This window comes from Tachyglossus aculeatus, chromosome 4 (assembly GCF_015852505.1).
Source record: "Tachyglossus aculeatus isolate mTacAcu1 chromosome 4, mTacAcu1.pri, whole genome shotgun sequence".
NCBI lineage: Eukaryota > Metazoa > Chordata > Mammalia > Monotremata > Tachyglossidae > Tachyglossus > Tachyglossus aculeatus.
This window is the reverse complement of record NC_052069.1, coordinates 126,001,329-126,019,374: the sequence shown is the minus strand read 5'-3', so window position 1 is coordinate 126,019,374 and position 18,046 is coordinate 126,001,329. Positions and strand designations below refer to the sequence as shown.

The 18,046-nt window shown below is 49.8% G+C and overlaps 1 protein-coding gene across 3 annotated transcripts; it reads right to left on the bottom strand.

Moving 5' to 3' along the window:
• Window positions 1-203: 203 nt before the first annotated feature.
• On the bottom strand, window positions 204-16,229 carry LOC119926709 (steroid transmembrane transporter SLC22A24-like). 3 transcript variants are annotated; one of them, XM_038745022.1, is made up of 10 exons: window positions 15,467-16,228; window positions 15,180-15,283; window positions 14,884-15,038; window positions 13,571-13,739; window positions 12,840-12,963; window positions 9,902-10,017; window positions 5,799-6,013; window positions 5,217-5,325; window positions 3,078-3,281; window positions 204-768 (listed from the first exon to the last, which is right to left on the bottom strand). In XM_038745022.1, the coding sequence occupies exons 1-10, from the start codon at window positions 15,866-15,868 to the stop codon at window positions 696-698; spliced, it is 1,671 nt and encodes a 556-aa protein (XP_038600950.1). In that variant the 5' UTR covers window positions 15,869-16,228; the 3' UTR covers window positions 204-695. The 3 variants fall into 3 exon arrangements, with proteins under 3 accessions (XP_038600950.1, XP_038600951.1, XP_038600953.1); XM_038745023.1 differs by lacking the exon at window positions 204-768 and having other exon boundaries at window positions 3,113-3,281; window positions 5,242-5,325; window positions 15,467-16,229; XM_038745025.1 differs by lacking the exons at window positions 204-768; window positions 5,217-5,325 and having other exon boundaries at window positions 3,113-3,281; window positions 15,467-16,229.
• Between the last annotated feature and the right edge of the window lie 1,817 nt (window positions 16,230-18,046).

Sequence of the window (18,046 nt, the reverse complement as noted above, 5' to 3'; positions counted from 1 at the left end):
ATCTTGCATCTAGCCCAGCACTTAAGTTTAGTGCCTGCCACATATCAAGCACGTAACAAAGACTGTTCTAAACAAAGGAGAGACTATGGACCTTCTAATTTCTGAATTCATAGTAAACCCATGGATGGAGTGGGTGTGGTTTGGTGTGACTCCCTGAGGAAGCTATATGGGCTGGCTTTCTCTCCCAAAGAAGCAGACTCAGCAGTGTTGAAAGGACCATGTTTTACTGATCAGCGCTATCGACATCAATAGCATGGCAATGAAAACCATTTACAGCTCCAACTTGAGTATGTGATCACTACGGCCCACCAGATAAAAACAGACCAGGGGAATGGGGGGAGAGGGAAGGAGATATAGGGAGAAGATGGGGAAGGGAGAAGAAAGAAGGGGGGTGACAGGGAGATGGACATTAAGGAAAGGCCTGATAAGGAGCGGTAGGTCTCTTTCTTTGTGCTGAGGTTTGGGACAGCTGCAGCAACGAGGGAATTAGAATATGTCTTGGGAGAAGCGAGGCAGGGAGAGGCAAGAGAATATTTCTCCAAGAGTGAGGAGAGGGATGGAGGAAGACAAGGAGATGGGGAGCAGGGGGCACACCGGCTCCCTCCACCCCCATTTCCGACCCTACCACGGGATGTGGGGGAGGAGATGGAACCTGTCTGATTTTCCATTCCTTTCCCTGGCACCAGCACACAGGCCTAAAACTGTGTGATTTTGACAGAGAAGTCTTCCTTCTCGGGATCTTGAAGTCGCTGTTGCCGGGAGCTTTTCCTTTTGCAAGAACAAAGACAGCTTATTTAAGTAGGCATGATGGCTGCCAGCTGTGACCACACCTGTGCCCTCTGCCCTGACTGCCCAGGGCTCAATAGGTCCTCATACTTATTTTTATGGTATTCGTTAAGTACCTACTATGTGCCAGGCACTGTACTAAGTGCTGGGGTGGATACATGGGACAGTCTTAATCTCCATTTTACAGGTGAGGTAATCGAGGACCAGAGAAGTTAAATGACATGCCCCGGGCCATACAGCAGATGAGTAGTGGAGCCGGGTTTGGAATCCAGTTCCTCTGATTCACAGGCCCATGCTTTTTCTATTAGGCCATGCTGCTTCTCATTTGCATCTTAGCAGGCCTCTGTGAATGCTTGGGATGGAGGGGTGGTGGCTTTGGCTGGACAGAGAGTGTGTGGGTCTCTGCTTGTAGCTGGTGGCCGTGAGGATACATATGCTGGTCTCTGCACTCCCCACATTGGCTGCCCGGGCTCTGCTTATAAGTGACCTCTCTTGGAGGGCAACCAGGAGACAGGACAGGGTAGGAGGTGCTGGCATCGAGGTCCCTGGTACATGCTGGATTGGAAACCAGTGGCATGGGTTCTGCCCAGTTAGGAGTGTGATGCAATAGTAGTAGTAGTAGTAGTATTTATTAAGCATGGGTGCCGAGCACTGTATTAAAGACTGGGAAATAATTCCCAGCCCTTAGTAGCAGCAGCAGCAGAGAAGCAACGTGGCCTAATTGAAAGACCCGCGCCTGGGAGTCAGAGGACCTGGGTTCCAATCCCTGCTCCATCACTTGTAAGCTGTGTGACCTTGAGCAAGACACTTAACTTCTCTCTGCCTCAGTTCCCTCATCTGCAAAATGGAGATTCAATCTCTGGTCTCCCTCCTACTTAGACTGTGAGACCTGATTATCTCATGCGGGTCTTGTTTACCTTGCATCTACCCCAGTGCTTAGTACAGTGCATGACCCCAGTGCATGACACATAATAAGTGTTTAACAAATACCACAAGTAATAGTAATACCCATGTGGGAATTAGACACAGTCCCAGTCCCTGTTCCTTCAGGGGGGCTCATGATCTAAAAATTGGACTCTGGTGCTCAGGGTTAAGTTTGCCAGAGATCAATTCAGATACATTGTAAGAAAAATCCTTTCCCAGACTCACTCAGCCATACAGATTTTGGCCATGACTTTGGCCAGGGTTTTCTCATGAGATGTCTGGGACTCGGACCTAGGAGCCCGTGGCCAGCGCCCAGGCCCAATCCAACAGAGGTTCACCTCCGAGGCCCATCTCAATGGGTTTCCTCTTCCATCAGGCTGGAAAACCCGAAGAGGGAAAACTTTTGCAGCTGCCCAGGTGGCCCAGGGTACCATCTGCAGCAACTCACAACCCTGAGGCAAAGAGTGGTGTGGTCTAGTGGAAAAAGCTCAGGCCTGGGAATCAGAGGACTCTGCTGTGAGACCTTGGGCCAGTCTCTTCTCTTTGCTGTGCTTCAGTTGTCTCATCTGTAAAATGGGGATTAAATCCTCCCCATTCAGACTGTGAGCCCCGTTTGGGACAGGAACTGTGTCCAACCTAATCACGCTGTATAGAACTCAGTACAGTAGTAATAGTAGTAGCACATAGTAATAGCTTAACAAGTCCCATTAAAAAAAATACAAAGTGTTGAGTGCACCTACATAAAAACTGAACAAATGGCACTCAGATCTGTTGTGGTTCTGAGTCTCAGTTCTTTTGGTGTTTTATTGTTTCATCTTTTCTTATGTGCCTGTCACCAGTCCCCTTTCCCCACTTTATTTTTAGATTGTAAGCCCTTTAAAGGTCAGGGACACAATCAGTCCAATCATATTTATTCTGTGCTTACTGAATGCAGAGCATTGTACTAAGCACTTGGGAAAGTACAACAGAGTAAGTACACATGTTCCCTCCTCACAAGGAGCATACAGACGAAAGGGGGAGACAGGCGTTACTATGAATATATACCGAATATTCTAGCTAAGTGCTACCAGTGTATTCTTTCCCAGTGACAGTGCTTGGCACCCAGTAAGCTCCTAATACTATTACTACTACAACCACTACCATTCCAAAGACACTGGAAGCTAGATGGGGTCTGGTGTTCTCACCTCCTGGAGATTTAGACTTCTATGGGGATTGCTGAGGGGGCCGAGCAGTGGGCAAACCCATCCTATCCATCCAGGGGCAGCTGAGACCCTCCAGGGGCCTTTTGGGTTCAATCCCAGACCAAGCAGCGCTTTCTGCCCCTCCTCCCCTCACCACCACTGCCCAAAGAGGCCCCCAACACTCACCAGTCCTCCACATCCTGGATGGTGTCCGGCAGTGGCTGGTTTTGGGTCTCAGGGAGGAAGAGGACCCCTATTCCAGCAGTGATGGGGATGGCTCCGTAGAAAATTGTGGGGAGAAGTGAGAAATGTCCCCCCATTATTCTCCAGAGAGGGGCCAGGATGCCTCCGACGCGCCTCGAAACGTGGTCCAGCCCGATGCTCGTCTGCCTGCAGAGACAGACCGCATGACCCAGAGGCTGCTTCATCTCTGCCTCCCCCAGGTCCTGGTCTCTGCTTTGTGGGGAAGAGGCCACCCTGCAGAGGGCAGGGCATGGTGGGGCCCACAGGGCCCACCCTCCTTATTGTTGTTGCTCAGCAGGGACAGCACAATAGTAGTAGCACAGCAGCAGGAGCAACTGCAGCACAACAGAAGCACCTCTGGTCACAGGTGGAGTCGGCCACTGCTCCTGGACCCGGGATTGTGGTCCCCGGGACTAGGCCAGAACCCTAGACAAAACCCCAGAAGGAGTAGAGAGAGTTTTCCCCAACTTATAATTTATTTTAGTGTCTCTCTCTCTCTCTCTCTCCGTCTGCTGGGCTGTAAGCTCCTCGAGCCCAAGTAGTGTCTGGTCCTTCTATCATACTCTCCCATGAGCGGAGTAAAGTGCTCTGCCCTGAGTTAGCTCCCAATAAATATTACCAATCTATTGATTGGTGACTTTACCAATGTGGAAAACCAGAATCTGGGGCCTGGAGGGGAGGTGCCCTTCCAGACAGGTGGGCAATGCCCACAGAAGGGTCAGAGCCAGCTGCGCAGTCCAGAGTTCTCCTCGGGCCACAACACCCTAAAGCCCTTCTGGACAGGCGGAGCATCATCGGTAATACTAATTGTGATATTAAGTGCTTACTACTATGTGCCAAGCACTAAGCTAAGCACTGGCATAGGTACAATACAATCAGATTGAACACAATCCCTGTCCCAAATGGGGCTCATAGTCTAACGGAGAGGGAGAACAGATACTTTATCCCCATTTTGCAGATCAGAGAACTAAGGTACAGAGACGTTAAGTGACTTGCCCAAGGTCACACAGGATTAGGGCCCAGGTGTCCCGACTCCCTTTCCAGTGTTCCTTCTGCCAGGCCAAGCTGCTCCTCTAGTCACCCTCACTGGTCCACCACACCCCAACTTCAGGCTGTTCCTCTTGCCACCCCGGGCTCTGCCCAGCCCCGCTCCCAGCACTACAGCACTTTGGTCCCTATCTTTACTTTATTTATTAATATTAATGTCTGTCTCGCATGGCTTAGTGGACAGAGCCCGGGCTTGGGAATCAGAGGTCATGGGTTCTAATCCTGACTTTGCCACTTGTCAGCTGTGTGACTTGGGGTGAGTCACTTCACTTCCCTGGGCCTCAGTGCCTCAGTTACCTCATCTGTAAAATGGGGATTAAGACTTTGAGCTCCACATGGAACAACCTGATCACCTTGTATCTACTCCAGTGCTTAGGACAGTGCTTGACACATAGTGAGCAGTTAAACGCCATCATTTTTAGACTGTGAGCCCACTGTTGGGTAGGGACTGTCTCTATATGTTGCCAATTTGTACTTCCCAAGCGCTTAGTACAGTGCTCTGCACATAGTAAGTGCTCAATAAATACGATTGATGATGATGATGATCATCATCATCATTCAGTCTGTAAGCTCATTGTGGGAAGGGAATGTATCTGTTATATTGTTATATTGTACTCTCCCAAGCTCTTATTCACTCATTCATTCATATTTGAGAGCTTACTGTGTGCAGAGCACTGTATGGAGTGCTTGGGAGAGCTCAATATAATAATAAACAGACACAGTCCCTGTCTACAGTGAGCTTACAGTCTAGAAGGATGAGCTTACAGTCAGTATAGTGCTCAGCTCACAGTAAGGACTCAATAAAGATGTTTGACTGACTGAAAGCCTCCAGTTTCTGGAGAGAATCAAGCACTTCAGCCCTTTCATCCTCTGCTACTGCCTGAAGGAACGACAGCCCCCCGAGTGGGTCTCCAAGCTGCTCCCCGCCCCAGTCACTACCAGAAAAGCTGGAAGAAGGGCGCCGCTCTGGCTCGTCTCCCCCCGCAACCCCCTTAGCACTCCCTCTGATCTCTGGGCCTTCTCCCATACCCCTACCTGAGCACAGTGGGGTACAGCTCACCCACACACAGGGTGATGCAGCTGACCGCCGTTCCCAGAAACCCAATTCCAATTACAGCAAATCCCACGCGCAGGCCCGGCTGGTCTGGAAGGGAAGAGCGAGAAGGGGGACATGCTTTAGTCCTGAGCAGGGTAGTCCTCTCCGAGGAAGACAAGGCAGATCGACCTGGGCAGTGTGATCAAAGATGCCAGTATAACTGGAAGGACATGGCCTGGGGCAGAAATCAATGCTTCCCTAGGCATTGTGGGGCCATTGCCCAGGCCTTGGAGAGGGCAGCTCACTCCCCAAGGAAGGGGGTGGCCACGAGGGGCAATCTGTTTGGGAGAAGAGGATCTGGGGGACCCCCACCCAATGCATACTTTGTGACTCTACTCCTTCTGACCTCCCCCACCTCCCTTGGAGCCCTGGACTGATAGCCTCCAGGCATCGACACAGGTTGTCCTCCTCTCTGGCAGCAACAGCACAGACATGGCCCACCTCCTTCTGTCCACTCCTTCAGCTATAAAGTCAATGTCAGGGCCCATCCACCTATTCCCCACTCCTTGCCCAGGGCCCACCTGCAGACACAAAGATGTTGGCCAGGAGGGAAAGCCCAGCCAGGACCATGAACACTGAAAGAGTCGTGCGCCGGCTGAGGTGGTTCACGAAGACGTAGGCCACGACCTTGGCCAGAACGTCGACTGAGCCGAACAGCGTCTGGGTCAGGAACACGTTGCCGCCGAGGTCCTGCAGGTTCAAGGACTGGCCATAGAAGGAAAAGGTGACTGCAAACCTGCAGGGGAGAGCAAGGGGTGGGTCACCAGCCCTGCCCCCTAGGCCTCCCACAGTTTGGCGGGAGGCCAGCTGGACCAGGTTGACTAGCGAACCTTTCCTGCTGGCCACCAGGGCATGTCACCCCGGGGGAGTCTTAGCCAGTCGGTCCAGCACCTGTGTGGCTGGTGACCGTGTGACCCAGCTAAGGGTGGCCGCGGGTCACTCTGCCCAGGTAAATACAATCGCACTGACCTCAGAATTCCAGGAAATCCCCCAATGATAAAACATTTCCACAGCCCTTCAGTGGGAGGGACAGGGAAGCAAATCTAATGGCTCTGGTGGGAGAAGGTATTTCCCTGGATGGTACCTGCTGGGTCCTGGTGCAAGGAAAGGCCAGCGGTGGGCCTTGCCGGGTCCACTTCCTCACTCCTCCTCATTCTCGGCACTTTAGCCCCCGATCACTGGCTCTCGCCCTTCCTCTCTCCTGGAACTTCCTCCCACTTCATATCCATCAAACACAGCTCACCTCATCTCCAAAGTCCCTCGGCAATCCCACCTCATTCATTCATATTCAATAAATTGTATTTATTGAGCTCTTACTGGGTGCAAAGTACAGCACCTCCACCAGGACTTAGTTTTTCTTCCCCTAGGTTGCACCCTCCCGACTGTCAGCTGGGGACTTTTGCTCCCTCACAGCACTTCTGTCTTCATGATTTCCCACTGTCTTTCGGTACACATTATTTTACATACCCTACCATTAGAACATTTCTTCCTCCTGTTTGGAATTTTTTTTGTGTTTGCCCCCACCAATTATTCGTATGCTCCTGGAAGGCCAGGATCACGTCTCCTACCTTCCTCGTCCACTTCCAAGTGCTTAGGGCGGTGATCGGCCCCCTCCAGGTACTCAATAAATGAGATTGCTTGAGTGCTCAGTACAGTGCTCTCCACCCAGTAAGAGCTCATAAATACCATTATTATTATATCAAAATATTATTTAGTTATGCAATACAATATTAAATTATAATACTATATTGTAACTTCTCAATTATAATGATGGATTGATTGAGAATCAGGAAGTCTTCTCTGGAGAATTTTTTTCAATGGTATTTGTTAAGCGCTTACTATGTACCAAGCACTATACTAAGTGCTGGGGGAGATACAGTCAAATCAGGTTGGATACAGTCTTAATCCCCATTTTAGGGATGAGATAACTGGTACAGAGAAGTGAAGTGAATTACCCACGGCCACACAGCAGACAAGTGACAGATCTGGGATTAGAACCCAGGCCCGGGCACTATCCATTAGGCCATGCTGCTTCTCAAGGAAGGCAGCAGCTCTGGTAGCCAAGGGTGTTGTGGGGTCCCACTGATCCCAGGTTAGAAAGAATGAGCATCTCTGAGAGCTGGGCAGGTGCAGGAGAAGTCCAGACCCTTGGAGAAAGGTTTCAGTTCAGCAGGAAATACCGTTCCTCGGAAGGCAAGGTGCAGTGCCAGGGCAAAATTGGAAACAACTCTCAGTGTTGGAGAAGCAGCTGGGTCTAGTGGATAGAACCCAGGCATCAGAAAACCTGGGTTCTAGTCCCAGCTCCACCAGTTATCTGCTGTGTGGCCTTGGGGAAGTCACTTCACTTGTCTGTGTCTCAGTTTCCTCAGCTGTAAAATGGAGATTACAAATCTGTTCTCCCTCCTACTTAGACTCTGAGCTCATGAGGGATAGGCACTGTATCCGACCCAATTAACTTATATCTACCCCAACACTTACAACAGTGTTTAGTAGTAGTGGTATTTGTTAAGAGTTTACTATGAGCCATGTACTATACTAAACATTGGGTTGGATTCAAGCTAATCGGGTTGTACACAGTCCTTGTCCCATGCAGGGCTCACAGTCGCAATCCCCATCTTACAGATGAGGTACTAGGCACAGAGAAGTGAAATGATTTGTCCAAGGTTACACAGCAGACAAGTGGTGGAGCTGGGATTAGAACCCATGCTCCTGACTCCCACGCCCACATTAAATCCACTATGCCATGCTGCCAGTTAACAAATACCATTTTTAATAAAAGGTTACTGGGGGCTATCGCTGAACCTCCGCTGTATGGGGGATGGCAGGGGAGAGATGTGGGGAGTCAGGAGGGGATGCGGAGGCAGGAGGAACTTTAACACATCTCTCCCCCAAGGTTCCAGGGTGACCTCTCTAGGGGCATCTTTTGGCTGTTTCTTCTCAGAAACTCCTGGGTGGAGCCACACTGTAGCAAGTCTAAGAACACCGAGCTGGAGGACCCAATCTCCTTATCCACTGCCTGAAAGCTAATGATCGTTCGTTCAGCTCCAGATGAGGTGCCGGAGTGGGACAAAGATGCTGCTCTGTAGAAACTGGTGACTGGCCAGAGCGCCTAACTCCCACTGGCAAGAGGTGGAAGAAGGTGGGATTCATTCCTCACAGGAGGCTTTGAGGGTAGAAAATACCAGTAGCATCGGGAAGGATTTGACTCATGGATAAGCAGGAGCTTCTAGGATACTGGAGGAAAAGTCAGAGTTGAGAGGGGAGAACTAGGGGTGTCAAGGAGGGGAGGGAGCCATCCCTAATTATGGTGTAGGCTCCTGGAGGGCAATCAGCATGTGTTTCCCCAGCAGACCTAGTGCCCTGGTTGGGCTGGGTTTGATAGATCACTGGACTGTCCAAGGGTGTCACGGCCTTAACACCTTAAGGAAAACTCGCTCCATCCTGGACCCTGTTCAGCCTATTCCCTTCTTGAAGGAGTTTCTGTATTTCACAAGGTTGAAATAGAAATTGAATTGGTCTTTGGGGTTTTAACTCGGAGACCAAAGCTGCTCGAGGCCAGGGCAAAGGAGAGACAGTGAGGAGCTGTGGAGGGGAGAGGGAGGAAGAGAAAGGGAGATGAGTGATAGGGAGAGGCATTAGTCGGGCTTATCCAGTTGCTCTGCATTTTGGGTCCCTCTCCTTCTCCCCACGGCCCCTCAACATCGGGAAGCTCTCTGGCTAGACAACCTTCCGAGCCTTTAACTTTCTGAAGGTCCTGTTCAGGTTCTCAGATGGAGACGTTTTTCACACAAGGTTCCCTCATTTCCTGCCACAGAGAGGTGTGCATGGGTTTGGAGACAGTGTTTTGTCCTCGTGCAGAAGTGGCCAGTCTCCCCTCAAGGCAGGGCTGGGATTGGCAAATGGATCTGCCTGAAAGGAGGATGGTGGCCAGTTAGCCAGTCAGTCAGTCATTGAATTGTATTTATTGAGTGCTTTCTGTGTGCAGAGCACTGTACTAAGGACCTGGAAGAGTACAATATAACAGTGTAACAAGACACACTCCCTGCTCACAGGTGGCATTCGGTTTAGAAGGTGGGGGAAAAAGCTACTTGGCAAAGCCATAGGTAGTCATGGGCTACATTTTTTGCAGTCCCAGGTTTCTACCCCCAAACTGTTCAGTTGCATAAAGCCCTGGGGCAGGAGACCTGAAAATCCAACAACCTTGGGCAGTGCGAGCATCAGAGCGGCTAGAGTCTTTCTCTAGGGACAATGGTTTCTTCAGTTCATCTCAATGGGGAGCTCACGCTGCCATTCCGCCCGGGGAATACGCCCCCATAGGAACCAATCTCTTGGGCCAGGCCTGCTGCACAGACTCATGAGAGAAAGCCATGGCCCCATGGGGAAAAACCAGCCTGGGGAGGATATGCCTGCTTCCTCCCCATCCAAACTTGGCACCGGCGACCTACTGGACTGGTGCCGAGACCCTCCCTGGGGCAGCAGCAAGCCAGAAAACAGGGGCCGCCCCTGATGGACAACAACCCATTTCCCTTGGGGAACTGGGCCCCACTCTCCACCTGAACAGAGGCCACAGGAACGAATGTTATGGACCCAGGCTTCCCCGAGGGGCGGAATGAGGGAAACATACGATGCCAAGGTGATGCAGCAGGAGATCCGGCGCAGGGCGGGCAGGCGGAACAAGTCGATCACAGTATAATGGGATTTCGCTGCTGTCAGCTCATCCTGCGAGAGGGACCTCAGCACCTTCAGGGAGAGAAGCAGACCCAGCAGGAGGCCTCACCATCATCACCACCTGGTGAGCAGAGCCCTAGTTCACCAGCGGATGGCTATGGTTACTGTCTCCCCCTTTGGAGGGTCAAGCTCCTCATGGCCAGGGAATGTGTCGAGTCGGTTATTCTGTACTTCCCAGGGGTCTAGTACAGCTCCAAATGGGTACTTAATCCTCTCCTCCTCCCCATCCCCATCCCCCCCACCTAAACTCCTTCCCCTCCCCACAGCACTTGGGTATATACTTGTACAGATTTATTACTGCATTTATTTTACGTGTACATATTTACTATTCTATTTATTTAGTTAATGATGTGCATTTAGCTTTAATTCTATTTGATCCGATGACTCTGACACCTGTCTACATGTTTTGTTTTGTTGTCTGTCTCCCCCTTCTAGACTATGAGCCTGTTGTTGAGTAGGGACCGTCTCTATATGTTTCCAACTTGTACTTCCCAAATGCTTAGTACAGTGCTCTGCACACACTAAGTGCTCAATAAATATGACTGAATAAATGAATGAATGCTATTGTGGCTGGGTGCCACCTTAAAGCTCTTGGGTCTGCTCTCACCCCTAGGTCCAGCTTTCCCCAGCCCCGTGAACCCTAGGGAGGCTGTGGGGGTTTCACTGACATATTTATTGAGCACTTTACTGGGTGCAGATCACTGTACTAAGCTCTTGGGAGAATACAATATAACAGTAAACAGACACATTCCCTGCCCACAACGAGCTTACAATCTAGAGGATTTTTTGTAACTAAGGGCTGTTACCTGGGGCAATGGGAACACTGGGGACTCCTAACTCCAAAATCCATTCTTTCACTTGGGTCCTGGACTTCACTGCTTCTGTTATCGCAATCCTACCCCTACCAAGACTGTGAGGCTCAAGTGGCACAGAAACTGCTTTAGATCAATTGTGTTTTAGATTTGAACCCTCCCCGAAGAGGGGACCCTGTCTAATTTTTTGAAAATGGTATTTGTTGAACACTTTTTATATATCAGGCATTGTACTGAGGTAGATACAGGCTAATTGGGCTGGACACAGGCAGAAACTCCTCACCCTGGGCTTCAACGCTGTCCATCACCTCGCCCCCTCCTACCTCACCTCCCTTCTCTCCTTCTACAGCCCACGCCGCACCCTCCGCTCCTCCGCCGCTAATCTCCTCACCGTACCTTGTTCTCGCCTGTCCCGCCATCGACCCCCGGCCCATGTCATCCCCCGGGCCTGGAATGCCCTCCCTCTGCCCATCCGCCAAGCTAGCTCTCTTCCTCCCTTCAAGGTCCTACTGAGAGCTCACCTCCTCCAGGAGACCTTCCCAGAGTGAGCCCCTTCCTTCCTCTCCCCCTCGTCCCCCTCTCCATCCCCCCATCTTACCTCCTTCCCTTCCCCACAGCACCTGTATATATGTATATATGTTTGTACATATTTATTACTCTATTTATTTATTTATTTATTTTACTTGTACATATCTATTCTATTTTATTTTGTTAGTATGTTTGGTTTTGTCTCCCCGTTTTAGACTGTGAGCTCACTGTTGGGTAGGGACCGTCTCTATATGTTGCCAATTTGTACTTCCCAAGCATTTAGTACAGTGCTCTGCACACAGTAAGCGCTCAATAAATACGATTGATGATGATGATGTCCCACGTGGGGCTCCCAGTCTTAATACCCATTTTACAGATGAAGTATCTGAGGCACATAGAAGTGAAATGACTTGTCCAAGGTCATACAGCAGACAAATGGCAGGACTGGGAGTACAAACTAGATTCTCTGACTTCTAGTAACTTCACTGTGGGCAGGGAATGTGTCTGTGGTTATATTGTATTCTCTAAAGCACTTAGTACTTTGCACACAGTAAGTACTCAATAAATACAGTTGAAAGAATGAATGAATGAAGTCAGTGCTCTTCCCATCTGTATCTCTCCCAGCACTTAGTAATGTGCTCTGCACACAGTAAACACTCAACAAATGCTATTTATCAAACTATGGTATTTTTTGAGCACTTACTGTGTGCAGAACCCTGTACTAAGCACTTCGGAGAATACAATACAGTAGAGCTGGTAGACACCTTCCCTGTCCCTTACAGGACTGTAGACTTGAAGAGGAGCTTACAGTCTATCACTACTATTACTATTACTGCTACTACTACTGCACTCTGCGGAAGGCAAGGGCCTGAGGTAAAGTTATTGAGTGTCCTGGGGTAGGGCATTCCGGGAACCATGTCCCCGCATAGCCACAGTCCTCTTTCATCCACTAGATCCACCATCAGGGTGGCCAGAGGGAGCAATCAATCAATTAATCATTTATATAGCACTTACTATGTGCAGAGCACTGTACTAAGCACTTGGAAGAGTCCAATCCAACAGAAGTAGCAGACACAGTCCCTGCGCATAAGGAGCTAATAATAATGGTATTTATTAAGTACTTACGGTGTGCAGAACTCTATACTAAGCGCTTGGGAGAGTCCAATGCAACAAAATTAGCATACACCTTTGCTGCCCATAAGCAGCTTTCATGATTATAATCATTCAGTGGTGTATATTGAGTACTTACTGTGTGCAGAACACTGTACTAAGTGCCTGGGAGAGTCCAATCCAAAAGAATGAACATAAACGTTCACTGCCCATAATGAGCTTGCATGATTATAATCATTCAATGGTAGGTATTGAGCACTTACTATGTGCAGAGCACTGTACTAAGCTCCTGGGAGAGTCCAATCCAACAGAATTAGCAGACACGTTTCCTTCCCGTCTAGAGGACGAGCAGTGGTCCAGTCAGCTTTGCTCCTTCCTTCTTACCTCTATTGTCAGGCAGCTTTTTGCATTTGCTTTCCCATTTATCCAGGCAACTTTCCTGAGCTCCTTCAGTGCTTGGCCCGGCTTCCCTGCCACGCTGAGCCATCGAGCGGATTCTGCATACCCCCTGGGCAAATAGGGAGAACAACAGGGCATAAGCGTGCACTGGGCCTGCGAGGGCAATCCCTCTGACAGTATTAGAACTCTTTCATGAATTTCAGCTTAGAGGAAGAGGCTATGGGTGATAGAGACAGTCACTCGTATTTATTGAACGCTTACTGTGTGCGGAGCACTGTACTAAGCGCTTTTGGGTGAGTACAATACAGCAATATAACAGACACATTTCCTGCCCATAACGAGCTTACAGTCTACAGGCATCTCCAGTCACTCCAGACCTGCCACCTGGTCTAGCTGCAGAAATTCTTCCCCTCATAAACCTCATCCCAACCTTCCCATGTGCTGATTTTCAGTTCATTTCAGTGTGCTGCAAGCCTGCAGGGCGGGGGGAGAGTAGGGTCTTCCCTAAGCTCCAAGAGGTTGCGCTCTCTCCCTGAGCCTAGAGAATATTGGGCTCCCAAGGGTTGCTCGGCCAAGGGGCTTGCCTCATTAGACCACTCATTCACTCCCTAGATGTTCATCCCAGCCTGGATGCCAAATGCAATGACTCGGACTCCCATCCCCTTTCCTCTCCCCAGGGCACATGGATCCAAAAGAAAGAAACACTAACTAGGTACCAGGAATACAAGAAGATGGCAAAGAAGGGCACAGACACAGCCACCTGGAGGCTGCGCCAGTCTCTGATGGCATATGCGAATCCAGCCAGCACCAAGTGGCCCACACTGTAGCAGGCTACAAACATCATCATGAAGAAGGCCCGGGATACAGTTGGAATCCATTCCAGAACTGAAAGGAAACCACAAGAGGAAAGTTAGCTTTGTGCTCTGAGGTCTGGGCCAGGAGTGGAATGAGGACATTCCAGCCCTGTTTGATTTCCAGAAGCTGGACATACTTGGAATCCCCTCCCTTTTCAAGCAATGCTACCTTCTCTCCCCCAAAACTTCCATCTTCACTATCAGGGAGTCATTGCTTTCCATGAGAACCCTCCCGATTTGACAGAAGTGCAACACATTCCTTCTCCGCTAATACAGCCCACCCCCTTGCCCCCAGGTTTCCCCCAAATTCCTCAACAACTAAGATCCAGCTTCTCCTGTCCACTCCTTCCTCTCCCCTGCCATCTCCCCCATGAGGCCAAGTAGGGGGAAGCTGCATCACCCAGTGGAGAAGGAACCACTTGAGATCTCACTCTCGTCCGTTAAACAGCAATGATCTCTCTGGAAAGAAGGATCCTGGGCAGTCTAGAATGCATTCATTTCCCCGTTCCACTGTAGTGAAACCTGGTTCTGACACTGCTTAGTACCTCAGACCTGTGAAACCAAAGTTCTTCCTACTTCTTTCTTTTCATTCTCTCCTTCTTTCTCCCTTCTTTTCTTTCCCTCTATTTTTTCTTCCTTTCGTTCTCTTTCTCTCTATCCTTTCCTCTTTCCCCCCTCTGTCCCTTCCTTCCTTTTCTTTCTCTCCTCCTTCCTTCCTTTTCTCTCTAGTTCTTCCTTTCAGTTGCTCTCTCTTTCTCTCTCTCTTTCTCTCCCTCCCTCCTTTCCTTCCTTTCTCCAAAACCTGTCTCCAGCAATGTAGTAGTGTCAGGATAATATCCTAACTTCAGAGTATGTCCAAAGGCAGCATCTCTCTCTGTTTCATTGAGTTAGGGCAAGGGGATGTGGGAGCACAAGACTCAGGAGGGCAGGCTTCTTGCTGTTACTACTCCCCACAGCTGGACAGAGACTCACAGATGCTAGCTAGCATGGCGTGTGCTAGAGGGAGGGCACAGTCTATACAAACAGCCACTTACTCTCACCCCAGTTCTGAAATGCTCGTCCCCTCCATATTCAGGGAATATTCATAGCTAGTCTCTCCCAAATACAAAGGAAAAAATGAAGACTGAAAAATATTTAGTAGGAGAAACCAGGTAGCTCATCAACCACAGACTTACTGAGAGACCCCGTGTTGATCATGATCCCAGCCAAGGCAAAGGCCGACAGGAAGCGGAGCAGGCGGTAAATAGTCAATGTGGGTGAGAAAGCAACGCCGGTACTGGCCATCCCCAGCTGCAGATAGGCCCAGATCAGCACAGACTTTCGTCCGAACCTAAGCCACAGAAAAGCAAGTCGAGGCCAGAGATGGGAGCAGAGACTCACTCCCCGCCCCCTGGGCTGAGCTTCAGGGCTTGGGGAACCATTGCCGAGTTTTCTGGGGTAGGGGTGACAGCCACAGGCTGAAGGCACTCACCTATCCGAAACGTGGCCACAGACGATGCTTCCCAGCAGAATCCCCGCCATGTAAATAGACTGAGACATTGCCTTCTGAGGTAGCAGTTCACACACAAGGTCCCACTGGAACAGACGGAATTCAGAAGTTCAGGGTTTAGACAGAACAGAAGCTCTGGGCCAGAAAAATGGGCTGACGAGGCCAGTCACTGCCCTGGATTCCCAGCCCTATCCAGGTTTTTCCGGCTCATGGAATTATTCCTCTCAAGGTGCGGTCCCCTCAGGAGGGCTGGGCAGTCCAGATCTTACCTCGGTCACGAAGGTGGAGGCAAAAGCGCTCTGGTCATACACCCAGCCGTCCTCGCAGGGCTCGGTGGCTGGCTCGTGGGGCCGTGGGCCTGTCCCATTCTCGGTTAAGAGTGGCCACTGGGTTTGGGAGAACCGGAAGCACTTCTCGAGCTCCTGGTTCTGGTCCAGGGGAATGGAAATTTTCAGCAGGTCTTCTGCACTCAGATTCCCTAGGACTCCAGAGGAATCAGTGTGGTTGTCCAGGAGAGGGATTCGACAGCGGTGGGCAGGAATGGCCCCGGAGAAATTCTCCAGCAGGAGCTGTGGGGTGGTGAAACAGATGGGAATGGCGAGGAAAGCAAACTGGATAACCTGGAATTTTCCCACACCTCCAACCTGATCCAGCAGATCATCAAAACCCATGGCGCCTGCCCGGAGAGGCAGGCTCTGCTGGTCGGGAGCACTGCTGGAGAGATCGCGGGTCTAAGTCGGCTCAAGAGAATTGAGAAAAGCACCGTGTCCTGGTCCTAAGGTCCAGCGGTACTAAGTTGGAGACTCGCTCTTATGCTGTCTTTTACTTCCAACCGGAGCAAAGTGATTGGAGGGAGGGAGAATGTTGGCCCCAGGCCCTTGATCACTGCTTTCCTCTGTTGTTTTCAGGGAGAACTTTTCAGCTACTCACATTCTCCCGCGGAACAGCCAGACTCAGAAACTCCTATGCTGGGCGTGGGCCCTCGTCTTCTGCCCATGACCAGTCTCAGAGGAACGGAGAGTGAGACAAGGCTAAACTGCTTTCTCAATCAGCTTTTAACAGAGCCCACACTCACATTTTGGAGGTGGCCAGTCAGAATAAAGTTCAGCCACGTTATTACACCGGTTAAAGCTTAATCTCTTCTGGCGAAGAATTGAATCTGAGAATCTGCAGCCCTTTGACTCAGGAACAGAGAATTCCAGAGCCAGTTCTGTGCAGTTCTCTGCCATGCCCCTGGTCTCGAGCCGTCACTGGCTATTTTCATCCTGATGTGGCTCTTCTTGGGTGTGCCAAGGGAGAAGTCGTGCCCCTGGCTCCCTGACGCATGTGATTGTGGCTGATCTGATTACAGGCTTCCTCTCCCAGCATATAGCCTAGTGCTTTGGCACATAGTAAGCACTTAACCAGTGCCCACTGAAATGAGTGGGAAGAATGCCTCTGACCAATGGCTCATCCTTCTATGCAGCACTGTATTTTAGCTTTCTGAGTCCACAAATATTTGACTTTCTTGGCAATAATGTTTCCAAAGCCCTTCCTTAACCATCTCCTACCTGGTCACCCAGTGAGGTGTCAGAGGTCCAACCGAATTTGGGTAGGATTGCAGTGTGAGAAATGACTCCTTGGTGAAAGCAGCTGATTCTGTGAGCAACACAGCAGAGGATGCTTAAACCTGCAAAACCGAAGATTTCCAAATACCTAAAATGAATCAAAGTTGGCCAGTAATCTCTGGGGAAAATCCTTGAACAACACTATTGCAGAGAGGAAATCTGTCAATTCATCTATCTGTGGCAATAATAAGCTCCCTCTAGACTGTAAGCTCATTATGGGCAGGGAATGTGTCTGTTTATTGTTACATTGTACTCTCCCCAGCACTTATTACAGTGCTTTGCACACAAGTGTTCAATAAATATGACAATGAATGAATGGTATTGATTTATTTATCAATCAATGGTATTTATTGTGCATTTGCTGCATGCAGAGCACTGTACTAAATGCTTGGGACAGTATAATACACTTGAGTTGGTCTACATGATCCTTGCCCTCAAGGAGCTTACAATATAGAAGAGGTCACAGACATTAAATTGCCTTACAGAAAGGGGAAATAGTAGAGTATCTGGAGCTGAAAGGGAGTGGGGAGGGTTTCCTTGACTCTTTATCCCATTATTTCATCCTGTCATAACTGGATAAAGACCTGTTAACTCCTTATTCTTCCTCCTGTTCCCTTTCTTTCTAAATGATTTTTGTCTGTCTTCTGCAATAGAGGGTCAACTCCTTAACTGCAGGGAATGTGTGTACTCTCATGTTGTACTCTCCCAACCCTTCTGTCCAGTGCTTTACTGCCAGTAGGTACTGAAAAAATGCCTTTGGTGGACTGAGGGATTCGCAAGGAGCTCAGGACAGCAGTAGAGCCAACCACCTTGAGCTCAAAGGTCCCTGACTAGGAGCGGGTCAGCAAGCCAGGATCTCATTTTGGGAGAATCTGTGGCCCTCTGACTCAGGAACAGAGAATTTCAGAGCCAGCTCAGGGCAGCCAGCTCTGCCCCTGGTCTTGATCTGTTGTGGCCCTTCTTGGGTGTGCCAAGGGACAAGTCATACCCATGGCTCCCTGGAGCTTGTGATTGTGGCTGATCTGATTACGGACTTCCTTTCCCAGCAAATAGCATAGTGCTTTGGCGTTCATTCATTCATTCAATCATATTTATTGAGCACTTACTGTGTGCAGATCACCGTACTAAGCACTTGGGAAGTACAAGTTGGCAACATATAGAGACGGTCCCTACCCAACAACGGGCTCACAGTCTAGAAGGGGGAGACAGACAACAAAACAAAACATGTGGACAGGTGTCAGG